This window comes from Pagrus major, chromosome 5 (genome assembly GCF_040436345.1).
Source record: "Pagrus major chromosome 5, Pma_NU_1.0".
Lineage (NCBI taxonomy): Eukaryota > Metazoa > Chordata > Actinopteri > Spariformes > Sparidae > Pagrus > Pagrus major.
Genome location: NC_133219.1, coordinates 13,957,798 through 13,973,815, shown reverse-complemented (window position 1 = coordinate 13,973,815; position 16,018 = coordinate 13,957,798). Strand labels below are relative to the sequence as shown.

The following is a 16,018-nucleotide window of genomic DNA, read 5'->3' as shown; positions in this document are numbered from 1 at the left end:
GCCTCTGTAATGCAATTTAGGATGACCGTGGAGGGCTCATCATTCATGAGAATGTACACTTTTTTGCCCCCATTACCCTGCCGTAATCTGAAAGTGGCATCATTAATATAAATGATGGCAAACTGAATGGCTTTTAATATATATTGCATGGCTCATATTGATGAAATCAAGGAATCACATCATTTGCGTTCACTCGTCCATTAAGCGACATCCCTTTTCACATAAATCTCACTCCTGACTCTTAATGGAATTGATTAAAAAGGTCTTCATGTTCTCCTTCTGGTGTGAGAAAAGCTTGTTGTGTAAGTGAACACTTGGTTTTTTTTTAAAAAAAAAAAAAAAAAAAGGAGGGGGTAGCCTGTAGTTGGGAGGGATGGAGGTGGGGGAGAAGTAGACAAAGCCTGCTGAGCTCCAGAGGTTAAGTCCCCCCCACCACCACCAGGCCCACAGGAATGTGTGTGTGAGAGAGTCCTGGAGGCAGCATTGTTGTCTGTGGTGCATCCTGCTCTGCAAACACTGCAGAGCTGCCATACTCCAAGACTCTGAGGCTTGGACTTGGGAAGGAGCCTGTAATGTGGGAGGTCTGGATACCAAACAGCCAAACAAGGCATCATGTGATATAGTTGCTGTTTGTTGTGTGAAGGCGGATAAAACCTCTGTGGAGCAGTTGTTCAGTCATAAATTAACTTCTTCACTCTCATGAAAAAACACTTTGATGCTGGTTAAGCAGGGTGAACACAGCAAACCTGCAGAACTAATACAAACTAATGGGCGTCACAGTCTTTTAATTATCTGCTTTCCCAGTTTTACTGTTTACACTTTCACTGTATCAGGCACAGCATTTTGATTCTGTGTACACTCCCGTCTTTCTTCTTCACTGTCTAGACTTGTCTGGTTTGCTAGTGTGGGTTTTTTTTTTTTTTTTTTGATTTTGTTTTTTGTTTTTTTGCCTATAGCTGCTGGTGGTTATGCCTTGGACTGAACTGAGCTGCCAGGCTGCCATAAACAGCAGTGGATAATAGAGCCAATGAATGGCTCTTGTTACTGAAAAGTAAATATCACTTTTTATAATGTAAAGGAAATGTTTGACATTTTGCAAAATAAATAGTGAATAGCTAATGATATAGATAAATGTAGCTCTCGTTTTTTTGCATTAAATGTGAAGCTAAAGCCCTGATAAAGTTTGCTTAGCTTAGCATTAAACCTGGAAACAAGGGTAATAAAATCAACCTTCCATCATCTCAAATCTTGTTTGTCTGATTGATACAATAACTTGTAGTGTAAAAGTGTAAAAATGACAATTTTTGGTTGTGCAGGGGGTTATGCGCTAGACTAATTCCTGGACTAAAGATTAAAAAACAAGATATAATGTGTTACTATGTGAGCTGAAGAGGTGTTGGTGTATTACCTTTTTTTGTTACATTTGACCAGGCCCATGCTAGCTTTATCCCACTGTTTCCAGTCTGTGTGCTAAGATAAGCTAAGCTAACTAGCCAATGACATTACCTTCATACTCAGCATATAGACATGAGAGTGGTATCAATCTGCTCATCCAACTTTAGCAAGAAAGTGAATAAGAGTATTTCACAAAATGTTGAACTTTTTCTTTAACGAACTACAGTTTTTAGGTTTAAATGATGTCCCACACGATTGGTTCCATGCTTAACTTTCAAGAAGAGCTAATGTGGCTGTTCCATCAGCAACAGGGTGCCAAAAAGGGTCTATTTTTGGTCTATTTCTACATACATTACACATTAATAACATTATTCTTCCTAATAAGTACTTTGACATTGTTTTATATGCAGATGATGCAATTCTATACGCCCCATTTAACTACAACCCAGCCCCTTCTAATCTTCATCTTCATTGTCTGTACTTTGTTTCTCAAAATTTCGAACTCGTCTTTTAAGCTGTCAGTCTTAATGCAGAAATATCTTCAGGTAATATGTCCCCTATAACTGGAATGATCTGCAACTGTCCTCAAGCTAGATTTGAAGGTAGTATCTATGTGATTTTTATGACTCTTCTGATTTTTTTTTGCTTGATTGTTTTTTATCTGACTATATATATGTTGTTCTCATATGTTGACAATGAAAGTGTCATGGTCTCAGGTCTCTCTTGAAATCTTGATCTCAATTATACGACCTGATTAAACAAAGCGTCTTCTGAACCATGCCTTTTAAAACTAAGAAAACTAAGGAATAGATGTGTCAGAGGTTTTCCCATTTCAGCACTATTGATTACTGTGACTGGTTCCTCCTCTCCTGTACTTAATAGTGTTAAAGTCAGAGCTATTTGTGTGTGTTAATGGCCTTGTCAGAGGCTCCTGCTTGAAATGTACTTACACTTACTTACACTTAAAACGACTGTTAACCACAGCAGGACAATTGATTTGTCAAACAGAGTAGTTGTAGACATTTTCCTCCCTGTCTCTCGACCACTGCAAGTGTACTCTGCAGCACTCTTAAACACTTCTGGGTTCGACTGAAGGAGGTGGTGTTTTCAGGAAGATTTCAGACAGGAGACGGAGGGAGAGCGAGAGGTGTCTGGCTTGACTTTCAGCTCAGCGCCGACAAGCTGCACTTCACCTTCCAGCTGCTCCCTGTCCCTTTGGATTCAAGGCAGGGGAGGGAGCAGGGGCCACAGGGAGGGAGGGCGGTTGGGTGGGTGGGAGGAGGGGTTTGGATGGAGGTGGGGGTCAGTGGACGGGTGGGGGCACGCTCTTGGGCGGACAGGCCCTGGAAATTTCCGTTGTATGTTTCAGCTCTTTTCAGGATGGGAGGGGTTTGGAGTTGGAGTTGGAGTTTGGGTTGGGGGGAGTGGTTGGGTTGGGGTTTGGGGACTTGGCAGCCAGCCAGCCACAGCAGGAAGCTTGCTAGTTTCACACGGACAAAAAAAGCAGCCCTGGACAGTGCCTGGCTATCTGAGCGCAGCACTCCAATCATCACCCAAAAAAACAGGAACTCAGAAATGAGGTCTGCACGGGTGGTGGCACATATTGACTGCTACTTACTAACAGCTGCACTCAATATTCATATTTCCTTATTTTATGTTGACGAAGTAAAAGGTATCAGCCAGAGGATGCATTTCCCGTGTTTCCTTTCAGCTGAGTCACTTCCAGACTTCCATTTGATAATGTCTTATTCTTCACTTGTCATCACTTTACCTGACATTTCCACAGCACAGAAGTAGCCAAGGAGTCAGTATGGGTTGATAATAATTAGTCATGTGTCAGGTGGCCTTGGAAAATGTCCCCTCAGCTGGACTCAATATGTAAACATCCTCATTTACTGAACCTAAACAGGCAATCAATCAGATCCTATTTTAAGTACATTTCACAATAGGGGAACTGACATGTAACTGCAAGGGGATCTAAAATAAAAACAAGAGAAGACCTATTCATAGGCAGTATGGAAAGTGGCCAACTCACAAATAAAAAAAATTGGTAACATAAAACAGCAGCAACAACAACAAAACAAGCATGGTAATTGTAGCATGCAATGTTTTTTTAAAAAACTGAATGGGATGCTGTAAGTTTATTTGGCTTGGCAATGGTCCAGTTTTTAAAGCGGAGGCAGGAAGAAGCGGAGCAGAGCGAGAGCCATCAGGCCCAACAGCAGGCCTGGAGAGCAGGAGGTGCTGCTGTGCATCAGGTGGACAGGATGTGTGTTAATGTGTGTGTGTGTCGGAGAGGGGAGGCTTGCAGGGGGCAGGTGGACACTGGTGCAGCTTGCTGGGGGGCTCAGGGCCCCTAGCAGGTGGATGCTCGGAGAATGGAAATTAAAAAAGGAGGGATTAAGGGGATGAAAGGAAGCAAAGGATTACTTGTCTCCTTTTCTCCACCAAAGATGGAAGACAAGCCGAGGGTCTCATACCAAAACATCCATTTGAGGATGTGGGAAGAGTTTATTACCCGAAGCAACACATTTTAAGCATATAGATGATCATAAACTGTTCATATGTAAAATCAACATTTTAAAATAGGAACTGACTTTTTTCTTTATGCAGTGTAGCAGTGAAATTGTCCATTAGCCAAATATGTTACATGTTACTTAAACATAAATGCACATATGGGTCACATATAACTAATATTTTTTATTAACAATCATATTTGATACATTTTAAAATCTTGAACCTGAGAGTTATTAACATTTTTGCTCATTTCAGTAGTGCACATACCTCCACCAAGGTCCAACAGTCCAATTTTATACTCATTCATTTCACTCATCCTGGATCTGTCCCTTTATCCAGATCAGCACCAGAAGTTAATGGGGTCTATTCTGGGCCGGGACCCATCCTCCATCCAGGTTTCCTGGAAATCCGTTCAGTAGTTTTTATTAAATTCTGCACACAAACCAACCAACCAACAAACAAAAAGACACGGGTGAAAACATAATCTCCTTGGCGGAGGTAAATATGCTTTTTCCTTCTCTCTGTGAGAGTTTGAGAACATTCATAACACTTACATACTTATCTGTTAAATGTGGAGCTGCAGCCAGTAGCTGCTTAGCTTAGCATAAAGCTTGGAAACAGGGAAACTGCTAGGATAGCTTTATCAGAGGGTAGCAAAATCCACCTACCAGCACCTCTTAGGCTCACTAATTAGCATGTTATGCTACAAATTTAAGTCACAATTTCAGTAACAAGTTGAGGTTTTATGTGAGGTTACGTGTGGCACTATTTTGCGGCCGGGAGCAGTGATTTCCTGGAATCTCCAGTAGGACTTCAGGAAGTCACTGCTCCTGAACAGATCAAACATATATGTGTTAATTGGTTAGCTGGAGGTGCTGGTAGGCAGATTTCAATAACTTTGGACAGTGCCAGGCTAGATTTTTTATGTTTCCGGTTTTTATGGTTTTATGCTAAGCTATGCTAACCAGCTGCTGGCTGGAATGAGAGTGTATCAGTGTTCTCGTGCAACTTTCAGAAAGAAAACAAATAATAACATCTCCAAACTGGGAAACTATTTCTTTGAACAATTTATCAAAAAACAGAATTGTTGCCTATTCATTTTCTGACAGTCAAGTAATTAACTAACCAACTCATTATTTCAGCTCTTCCTTATTTGAAAATAATTTTAAGTAGCATGAGTGACTTTCATAATGTGCACAAGCATTGTGAGTTGTCCAATACCAATTTGTAACATCTTATAAAGGTGAGTTAACATCAATGAAGATGTCTGTAAATTGAGATTAAGCTGATTAACCCTCCTTTAAATCCCTGCCCTCAACCCCCTAATTACCAAACAGCACTCATTTGGAATATGTGAAAGTCGTCTACTGACGCCTCTGAATGAAAATCAATATAATCTTATCTCAGTTAAAGTGAAAAGCCCCCCCTCCTCCCCCTTCTCCACCCTCCTGCCCCACACAGGTTAGTTTGTTTCTGCTGTTGTGTATTGGTGAACATGGCCTCTGCAGTGGATTATGGCACACAACATTATTTATTCATGGCAGTGAACGATAGATGTGGTGCAAGCTTCTCTTGAGTATTGTCCATCTGTTAGCTGGCCTACTGTACACACTAATGTAATATGTGAGTCCTCGGGAGGCGTACTAATAGCCGTTCATGTGTTAACGCTTCACACTATTTATCTGTGTAATAACACTACCGTTAATTATAATTAGTGCCTTGTCATTGGAATGTGATTTATCCGTCCCTGAAGAAGTGCAAGACAAACAGAGAGTAAAGTGTGACCTTACCGGTTTTATTTGATCACCACTGGGCTGACAGCAGTTCACCCTCTCAGAAGACACCTCTAACATGGGAAAAACCTGAGGTCTAATTGCTCCCTATAAGACACTTTATAATGCGTCTCTGAGGACTGCTGTACACATCATTTTACACAAAGCTGCAGATAATTTAATTTCCACCCAGGGAGCTTTCAGCATTAGGCTGTAATAGAAAAGGAAGATTGCTGCCAGATTTCCGACACAAGTGCCTCTGTATCACCATGATCATGAAATTGAAGCAGCAGAATCAGTTTTCCTCTATTGATTGTGTTTCTTCTGAATACCAAGAAGGTTGTGCTTATGTTGCTCAAACTCCCCCAAGGTAAATTCATGTATTATACGGAGTAACATGTGATACTTCATTAATCCTTGTGCAGAACTCTTTGTGCTTAAAGGTCCTATATGTAAGAAAAGTTGATTTTTGAGTCTCATTCCGAACTGGTCAGATACTGACGCACTGGGATGTGGCCGACCCAAAGCGTCAGTATTTGAGGAGTTGGGAATGAGACTCAAAAATGAACTTTTCTTACATATAGGACCTTTAATAGTCTCACTTTTTACATAGTAGCTTTTAATCTTTCTCTGGTATTTATAAGTGTCCAGTGTTGATTTTTAATCGTGCACACTGAAGATTCAAATGCACTGAGAGTGAAACCTTTGCATTATGTTGCTTCCATCTGTCACCAGATGCTGTGATTCATGTTGCAACACCCTCCCTTCTCCCAAACATAAATTATAAGGAAAAAGGTGTTAGTCTCAGCTGTCACTTAATGAAATGCAACAAAGTGGATCGGCTGCAGACAGTTTACATAATAATTTTCTTTGGTGATGAGATAATACTCTGCTTCACAGTCTGACGAGCGGTGCATCAGTGAACCACTCTGCATAGACAGATAATAACACGCTTTATCATGTAGTGTAATACTCCAGATAGCTACAAGGCAACATCTGATCATCTCCGGGGAGTGGAGGATCTGTGTGGCTGGCTTCCCATCTTCAGCTTAAAAAACACACAGCTGCTACAATAGACTGCAGTGTGGAGGGGTGTCTCACTTTGATCTTTAAATACCCTCTAACGTTAAGGCACGCTCATTGGCTTTGATTTTTTTTTTTTTTTTTTTTTACAACCGCTGGGCAAAATGCAGACGCTCCCTTGAATCTCCCTCCTGTGAGGCTGTAGTACAGCAGAGAATGCGAGAACACCTATCCTCTCTTTTTCTTTTTTTGCCTTCCTCCAACACCACCACCATCTGTCCCTTTCTTCCATTTCATGTGCTCAAGCAATATCCACACCCCTCTCATAGCAACAGCACAGCGCCGCCGCCCCCCGCGCCTTGCAGTGGATTTTTCTTCCCCTGGATCTTCGCCTCGCACCATGCAGACGGTCCCTTGGCCCTGCCTGACGGTTCAGTGTTCCCCCCTCCCCCACCAGCCGTGCTCCTGTTTCACTCAAAGATGGCGTCGGCTCTAGAACCCCTGGTCTGTGGCTGCATTTTTAGGCTTGTTGTTGTCTCCGTTTCGCACGGTTTTGGCACCTTCTCCTCGGCGGCTCGACACGAAATTCCGGTGAGTAGCAGCGGAAGCCGGATGGGGGGATATGAGATTTTTTTACACGGTCTGCTTTACCCGAGCTTCCCTCGGAAACCAGAACCGGACCAGCTCGGGCTTTCTGGGGAACCGCGAGAGGTAGAGGGAGAGAGGGGTACGGAGGGATGATGATCGCGGAGGTGGGTGGGGGGTACGGAGGGGGGAGCCGAGGCCTAGCTACTCCGCTCCAGCGGCCTTGTCTTCACCGCACCGCAGGCTGTAGCGTTACGTGGGAGGGCGGTTGGTGGAGGGAGGAAGTCAGCGAGGTGGGGACCGCTCGCAGGGACGCGTCTGAGCGGGCAGAGGCTCGTCGCCCAAGCCGAAGGCTGAGAAGAAGGCCGCGAAGCATGTAATACTGCAGAATCCGCGGCTATGATATCTTCAATTTTACACTTGCCCGCTAGCCGAGATGGCCGTCTGCAAGTTGCATTGTGCCTTTTACAAGGCCGCGATCTCACGTTAATATCTGAATGACATTCAAAATGAGATTATTCGCTGTGTTTGCTGCGGTGCGCTGGTTTGTATTGTCTGTAATGTCGGCCGGAGGAGGAAATGTTGTGTTTTGGAGCTGGAGCGCAGGCTAACCTCTCGTTTCATGCTGTTTACGTTTCGGGTTAGCGGGTAACGTTAGTAACATAATCGTAACGTTAGCTCGTTGGCTAGCTCCTAATGTTAGCTTTCTAAACAACAGCTGTTAGCGGGAAGGCTTGTTGTCAGATACTTAGCTGCCTAATATAATATCAGTGAGCGTAAACAGCACCGCAGGAGACTGTTTGGCAATGCGGCAATTGACTTAGTTGTGATTTTTAGCTAGCCTCTCAGCTAATGTTTGCTAACAGTCTGTGTTTTGACTGCATCATGTTTACGTTAGCAACCCCAGTAGCCCAGTGGTCAGCTTGCTCGTGCAGTTTTTAGGGTGATGTTTACGCTTTTTGTAACTCCTCATTTCCATCTTTATTTGACACATTTGTGCCATATCTAGCGGTTATTGGAGGCTGTGGGCATGCTTATGTGTTGGCATTACATGTGTCAGACTGGCTTTGGTTTTTGACACTGAATGCCATTTATTATGAAAACCGCATGGATGTATACGGAAATGTCTAGCAAGCTGTTAATATGCATAGTAGTAGAAGGAGTGCACCTCTTCGTAATTTCCAGTTGTGTTTGCAGAGCTCTCTAAGGGCATGCATTGCTTTGTTTATATCTGTGTGAGGGCACTTCATGATCTGCCAGTGTTGTAGTACCCGCTTTAAAGTTTCTGCACCTCATCATCAAACTCATCATTGTTTAGAGACATCTTTGTTGCCATTTTTTCCCCCTGTTTTATTAAAATAATGTCTCACCCTTTCTGCAAGGTTTTGCTAACTGCTGTCTCTGTGTGTTCTTTTCTTTTTCTGTGCAGGATTCCTCTGCTATCGAAGTGCAATAGGCATGAAGGTGATCAGCCCTGGATGCTCCCTGGGGTGAGATATCTGTTCCGTCCCAGAGCTGAGAGGCCCTGACTGCTTGAAGAGTGAATGACGACGAGAGAGAACAAGTTAAGACGAGGAAACGTGGATGCGGGAAAAATCCTGTGGAATTTTATACTCTGTGGAAAGCAGATTTACTGTGTTGCCCTCACCTTGATCATTGAAACACTAATTCCACGTCTTGGAGACCATAATCATCTTCCACGCCTCACATTGAGAACTGGCGAGTTTGCCATTGTTCATGCATAGGTGTTTTGCGACAGCCAAAGTGGGAATCTCCTCATCTCTGTGAAAGCCCCTTTTTGTTGTCAACATCTATTCAACCCTACCTTCTTTGCTTTGGGAGTTTAAATTGCTAATACACCTGCTACTTTCTTCACTCCCCCTGCTTCTCGCCAGGGACCTTCACCTGGCTGGGAGTAGGTGGTGGGTAGACAGCTTTTTACCGGGTGGAGGGTTGGCTCTGGGGGTTTGTGCTATGGTCAGCTGCTCATTACCGGGCTGCTCATACTCAGCTTCTGAGGGACTCTCTGTGCGACCCCAGGACAAGGGATAGTAAGCAGGTAGTGGGCAAAGAGGAGGAGGCGGCGGCGCTACGGCGCAGGCCAGGTGTTTCCTTGGCTTACAGTTCCTGTTTTTCGTCTGTGGTCATTGCGGTAAGGCCTCAGGGCCTCCGCACCCACTCAGGCCGCAGCTATGGTGAAACTGGCCAACCCAATGTACACCCAATGGATCCTAGAGGCCATCAAGAAGGTGAAGAAGCAGAAGCAGCGACCATCAGAGGAGCGAATCTGCAATGCTGTCTCCATGTCCCATGGCCTGGACCGCAAGACGGTTCTGGAGCAGTTGGAGCTTAGCGTCAAGGATGGTACTATCCTTAAGGTCACTAACAAAGGTCTCAACTCCTACAAGGACCCTGACAACCCTGGGCGCATAGCTCTGCCCAAGCCCAAAGGTAGTGGCAGCTCTGGAGGAGGAGGAGGAGGAGGAGGCAGCAGCAGCAGCAGCAGCAGTGGCGGCGGCAGCGGAGGCGGTGGTGGTGGTGGTGGTAGCTCCCACTCCCACTCCCACTCTCACTCCCACTCCCACTCCCACTCCCACTCCCATTCAGGGAAGAAACCGGGACTTGACTGGAACAAGTTGATTAAACGGGCATTGGAGGGGCTCCATGAGCCTGGCGGCTCCACCTTAAAGAACGTTGAACGCTTTCTCAAGTGCCAGGCTGATGTGGCGGCCTACTTGTCAGGCAGCGGCTCCATGGGGCCTGGCCTCTTCCACCAGCAGCTGAGGGTGGCCCTGAAGAGGGCTGTGGCCCATGGACGCGTGGTCAAGCAGGGTCCACTGTTCCAGCTCATCAGCCGCAGCAGCTCCTTGGATGACGGGACTGGGACAGTGTCTCTAGAATCACTCCCACCTGTCCGATTGTTGCCCCATGAGAAAGACAAGGTATTGTCTCTTAATGCACCTTCACCACAAACAGACATGTGAAACAGTGTGCATGCATCTCAGACTTACACATGTTGTTACAATTTATTCAATAGTAAACACTTGGACACATTTATTATTGGCAGGTCAAATGGATGTGGTTCCTTGGTCTTTTGGCATCACACATGTCTGCTAAAATCACTAATATCCTGTTGAAACAGCCACTGTAGTTGAGTCACTTGTAACAAGAATCAAATCCTATGCGCTCCTTTTTAAATAAAACTTTTTGGAGCAACAAAAAAAAAGTGACACAGAGCACCCTTTCTGGGTGTTTTTGCCGGTCATAAAACACACATTCCACTCACACAATAGTTGCCGCACACTGAGAATCGTCCAGATCTATCAGCTGGCAGTACCCCAGATGTTTGCACTGCATTTTCTCTGCTTGTTCAAAGTGGTTGTGGACTACAAGACTGTAATTACTACAGCTCTAGTCAGGTCTTTTCACTGTGCGAATGTTAGTTGTGAGTTTTCATCCAGAATATGGTGTCGTGGTTTACAACAGATAGCACTTTGCAGTTATTTTAGAAGTGGCTGACAAGGGATGGGGCAGATGCCAGGGTGAGCATCTCTCCACAAACTGGAGTGTGCTTCTTTGTGTTGAAGATGTTTTCAATGTGTGTTTTGGAGACCCGGTCAGAGTATAGTTAGAAAGAATTCACTGAACCCAGCTGGTCAGCATCACATTGCTTTGCAGGGTGATGTATGAGAGACAGAATCCCAGGTGTGTGTGTTCTGGTCCAGGCAAGCAATGCCAGAGTGATGCTGGGTGGGCGGCTGGTGGGCCAGTTTTCAGCAGAGGAGGTGGTGGAGGTGGAGGAAGAGGTCAGAGTCACATGGCTCCCAGCCTCCTGCAGGGAGTGTGGACCAGCTGCAGGGCTGCTCCCTGTCAGGACCTGTCAGGAGATTGGAGGAAGAAAGGAAGAGAAGGAAGGGGAGGAACACATACAAGTGAGAGAGAGGTGGTCTGTAGTGGTGCCAGAGGAAGAGGCCGGGATGACGCAAGCTCCAGGCCTCTGTAACCAGAAAGGGAGAGAGAGGGAGAAGAAAGAGGGAGAGGCAGACATGCAGGCGACAGAGGAGAGCAGGAACACACCCACTTTTGTAACCTGATCAGAGAGAGCAGCCGGCTGTTACCCTCTGCTTCTAAGGGCTACAGACGTGTGTACACACACATGCATACACACACAAATATGAAACCATACAACTGCATTCAAAGACAGAAACACAGATTGGCATACACAGACATAACACAAACTGAGGGCATGCTGACACACACACACACACACAGTTCACATGTCATAAATCCTCTACTTCCGATTCCAACAAGCAGCTTGTAAATAAACCCTTTGGCACCACTCACTACTATATGCCAGCCTAGTAGCCCATAATTGGATCATATGTCACTCAGGTTATCAGACAGCCAGTAGACATGAAAGACACTATTGGCTTTATCTGGCCCCTGTGTGTGTGTGTGTGTGTATGTGTGTGTAGAAGGCCATGCAGCCACAGAAGCTCATGGTAAGGGCTCCCATACACATACACACAAAGTAGGATTAGCCTAGAGAGCAGGCTGGAGTCACATGGGGTCTGCCTAACACAGTGACCTGCTTGGCTGCAGATGGTCCACCTCTTAAGACGTGCAGAGATCAACCTCCTCTCTCCCTCTGACTCAGCCACTGATCGGCCTGCTACTCTGCCTCACACAAACAAAGGAAAACACAAAGTTATGCATACCTCAGTGTTAAAACAGTGTTTCTATACAGGTGAATATATATTTGATTCAACTTCATATTGCTCCAATAAGCTCTAGAGCACAACTGATATATCGGTGGATCTATTGCCTGATATACACCGATATGAAAACTCTAGATTTATAGAGATTATAATGCAAAACAAGATGCTTTGGATAATTTCTAATTATTAAATTACAAGTGAAGTTTTCATTGCACTTCCATTTCAGACAGTAAAGTTTTCGTCACTTTTAAGGGATCATTGTTAAAAAAAGTATCTGTATTGGCATTGGCACCAAATGTAATCTCTAGTAATCTCTTTTCAAACACATTAAATTAAAACTCAACACTGGCAGAAAGTGCATTTAAACGCAAGCAATTTAGCTTTAAAGAAGGCCACCCTGTTGCATCAGTGAAATAATTCATCTGTCAAAGATTATAGATTAAACCAGTGGACATGAATGGGGAGGTTTTGTTGTTTGTCTCGTCTTCAAGCCACATTGGCCATGAAGGAGCTGCAGAGAGGAAGTTGACATTTGTGTCTGGCATTCACACAAGCCTGTTTACTCTCCTTCCTGTGATGTTGCCTTCATATATCTCTCCAGAGGATGCAACCGAATTGCAGCTCAATCATGTTCGTCTTGCGAGTGCCTATTTGTGTGTCGCTGATGTATGTTAGTCGGTGCCTGTGCGAGTGGCATATGCGTCAAAGAGATAGTAACTGCACACCGAAGACAGAGTTTGGTGTTGCATGATCACTCTCTCGTTCTCCTGCTCTTCCACTGATGCATCATCGCCACATTGCCCCGCATGATTGCTAACAGTTATGAGTGTGAGAGAGTGTGAGTGAAGGCAAGAAGGGGGTGGAGGAAAATCAAAACAAATGGCTAAGCACTGGCTTTGACCCCATTTGCAGGGAGATTTGTGTACTCAACGTGCTGGTGTTTGTGTCAGAGCGCTCCATTCAAACGGGATCCCAGACCCTATTTCTGTCTCCCCCGTCTCACCCTAATAGGGTACCATTGCCAGGTCATGAAGGGGGAGGCAAATGGGGGAGCGAAGTCAACCAGGGGTCACGGATATATAGATGGCAAACCTCATTGCCTCCCTGAGCGCCCGTTAGCGGTATGAGGCTATGGCCATTAGGTGGGATGGGCTTGACGCTGAGCTTTTGTGTGTGTATCTGTGTGAGTATATAGTGTGTGTGTGTGTGATGTTCATCCCGTCATAATAGGCAAGAGCAATCTCGCTGCCCCGCGGTTGCCCTCTCTTCAACAGCTGGAGCGGGGTGAACCAGAGTTCTCGATGTCGACGTGCAGTGTCATGGTGAGGACGTGTGAAAAAAGCAACGCAGTCGCATTTTCTGCTCGTACATGGTGTTACGCTGGTAGTGATTTCCCTCCAAAAATGTCCCACTGACCCCTTAACAGACTGCCATCCTGCAGCTAATGTTTGCTTTGCTGGTAGTGGTTGTAGCAGCTACATTAGGCAACTCATTATGAAACGTAATGGATATATTTATTCACTGTAATTCATTCCACTTTGCCCATATTGCATCGACCCCCCTTCTCTCTGACATTGCACATTACCTCCGCGTGTGTTTGCTCAAGGTGAAGACATCATGTATCGTCACTCAGAGGACTGTGAATACAAAATGCCCTCAGACATCGATTATGTGCCTTGGGTGCAACCTGCCTCTTCGTCTTTTTCCCTCTCTTCTCTTCCCATCCCCCGTTGCTGCTACATCATGTCGTGTAGTCACAGGAGATGATTTTGTGTGTTGACTGGTTGGATGGAGGCATTCTCAGGGTTAGTGCGACACCACAGGAATGCTGGGAAAATGACTAAGTTTGGTGCCATGAAATGGTCTACACTGACTCCATTGTCAGCTTTTCTTGAATTTCAGATTTTGGACTGCTACTTTTCTTTTCGGAGAAGAAATTCTTTTATTTGCCTCCATTTCCCTGACAGGCAGTTTCCATTTTGCCAGAACCCTGGCCTCAGTTGACCCATTATTAGTGCTTAAAAAGTTAAAAAGGCTTCAGTCTTTGAAGGCGCCAGCTTTAACCTCACGCTGCGCTGCTACCACAGACCCAGTTCTTGTTTGGCATTTAGCGGTACACACCAGCAGAGAAATGGAGAAACTGCAGAGCATTCATTTATTGAAAGGGTTGAAATCAGGATGACCGTAGCTTTGGTGGTATTTAATCTTGCCATTTGTGTTGTTATTTGGCAATTTATTTTTACTAATCGCTTGTGTACATTTTTTCAGAAAAACGTAAAAATCCTCTCTTGATGACAGTAAATTAAATATCTTTGTGGACAACGCAAGGTATTTTTGCAGCTTTAAAGAACACTAACTATTATGGGGTGTAAATCAGATTTGGTCATGATTCGATATTCAAGGTACCGTATGGTTATCCAAAGAATCAATATATTTGCCAATATCACTGTCTGCAATGATACAATTTCGGTTTGATACAATTCAGGGGCCTGCAGTCTATATGATACAATATCATATCCCCATTTAACATGGTAACAAAAAAAGCTGTGACACTTATTCTGTAAATTTCCTCATTGTCTTGTTGTAGGCTGTTCTTGACGATTTGAATGTTTAGGATGGAGGTGCACTTCAACAGACAAGGTGACACAGACGTGCCACGGGGAATTTCACAGTGAAGACGCAGCTTAAAAATGATGATATAGATTGACGTTTGCATTGATCACATTGGATTGTTGATCGTTGAATCGATATATTGATCTGGATCGAAGGATTGTAACACCCCTACCCACTACTTGTGACATCCTCAGCTGGCTTCTTTTGACCAAGTAACAGCTAAAAACCCACAGACTCTTCATTTTCATCATAAATGAAAAAGAAAAGCAGCAAATCTTCACATTTAAGCTTTAAATGGCAAATGTTGAAAAGTTTGCTTGAAAATGGACTCAAATGATCAAGCTATTATCAAAAATAGTTGTCGGCTTATTTTCTTGTGATCGACTTATCGATTAATTGACAAATCGTTGCAGCCCTTCATGCAAAAGAGATGCCAGACAATGTGTTTATATTGTGCCAAAGCTCTGCCTGTGTGTACTCGTAGCAGTCATTTGTCTTTTCAGTGAAGGTGTTTCAATTTGACCCTACTGCCCGCAGGAGAACAACCAGGAACAGACACTGCTAGCCACGAGTCCATAGAAACAGCATTAGCAGCAGTGTCAGAGCCCAGGGGGAGCAGTTACCTCGAGCTCACCAGTGACTGTGATGTGAATGGCATTTGGCACGGGAAGTGTAGCTGTGTGAGGCCTTGCGTATGGCTAACCTCACCACCCCACAAATAGAGCCAATGTGTTGAGCAGCTGTGGAAGTGACGGCTGGAGCACAGCCAGGCTCCGCTCGGTTTGATGCAGTGATTTAGCTTTGTGCTCCCTGGCTAACCTCAATTTTAATGGAGAGTGATGCTTGGCTGAAGGGAGGGCATGCTGGCACAACACAAGGTCTTCCTCAGGTTGTTGTAGATGTCACAAGGAAATGTAGAGCGGTTCATTTCCAGGTTGGTGGGGCTACAGGGATTTTAGATTTGAAATGTCATGCGTCCTCTTCAGGCTTTCATCTGATGTCACTTGAACATCCATGCAAGCATGATTGTGCGTTCTCATGGGAAAATGTTACATTGGCGTGTCAAGGTGTGTCTCATGATGACCAGTGCTGAGTACATTTTAAAGACTTTTGCAGTGCATGTGTTTGTGTGTTGTCTCTGCTAGCACAGTATGTCCTGTAACAGTGATCAATGAGTTTGTATTCGAGGTGGGGGCGGCCATAAGGGAAGTGTGGTGGTGGTGGGGGGGTTGCTGAGATTGGACTCCCATGTTAATGAGATCCTTGACTTGAGACGAGACAAGGACAACAGCAACGCTTTTCCCTCTTTCTCTTTTCGCCCATTGCCTTTTATCCTTTCTCCCCTCCTCCTCCTCCTCCTTCTCCTCCAACATTTTTCCCTCTCCTTTCGCCCTT

The 16,018-nt window shown here is 44.7% G+C and overlaps 1 protein-coding gene across 1 annotated transcript in view; it reads left to right on the top strand.

Annotated features, from left to right (window-relative positions):
• The first annotated feature begins 7,203 nt into the window (after nt 1-7,203).
• The window catches only part of kat6a (K(lysine) acetyltransferase 6A), a 34,785-nt gene continuing 25,970 nt past the window's right edge, over nt 7,204-16,018 (top strand). The window contains exons 1-2 of the mRNA XM_073465861.1: nt 7,204-7,298; nt 8,722-10,234. Coding sequence (XP_073321962.1) covers nt 9,485-10,234 — 750 coding nt within the window. The 5' untranslated portion in view covers nt 7,204-7,298; nt 8,722-9,484. The remainder of the gene's footprint in view (nt 7,299-8,721; nt 10,235-16,018) is intronic.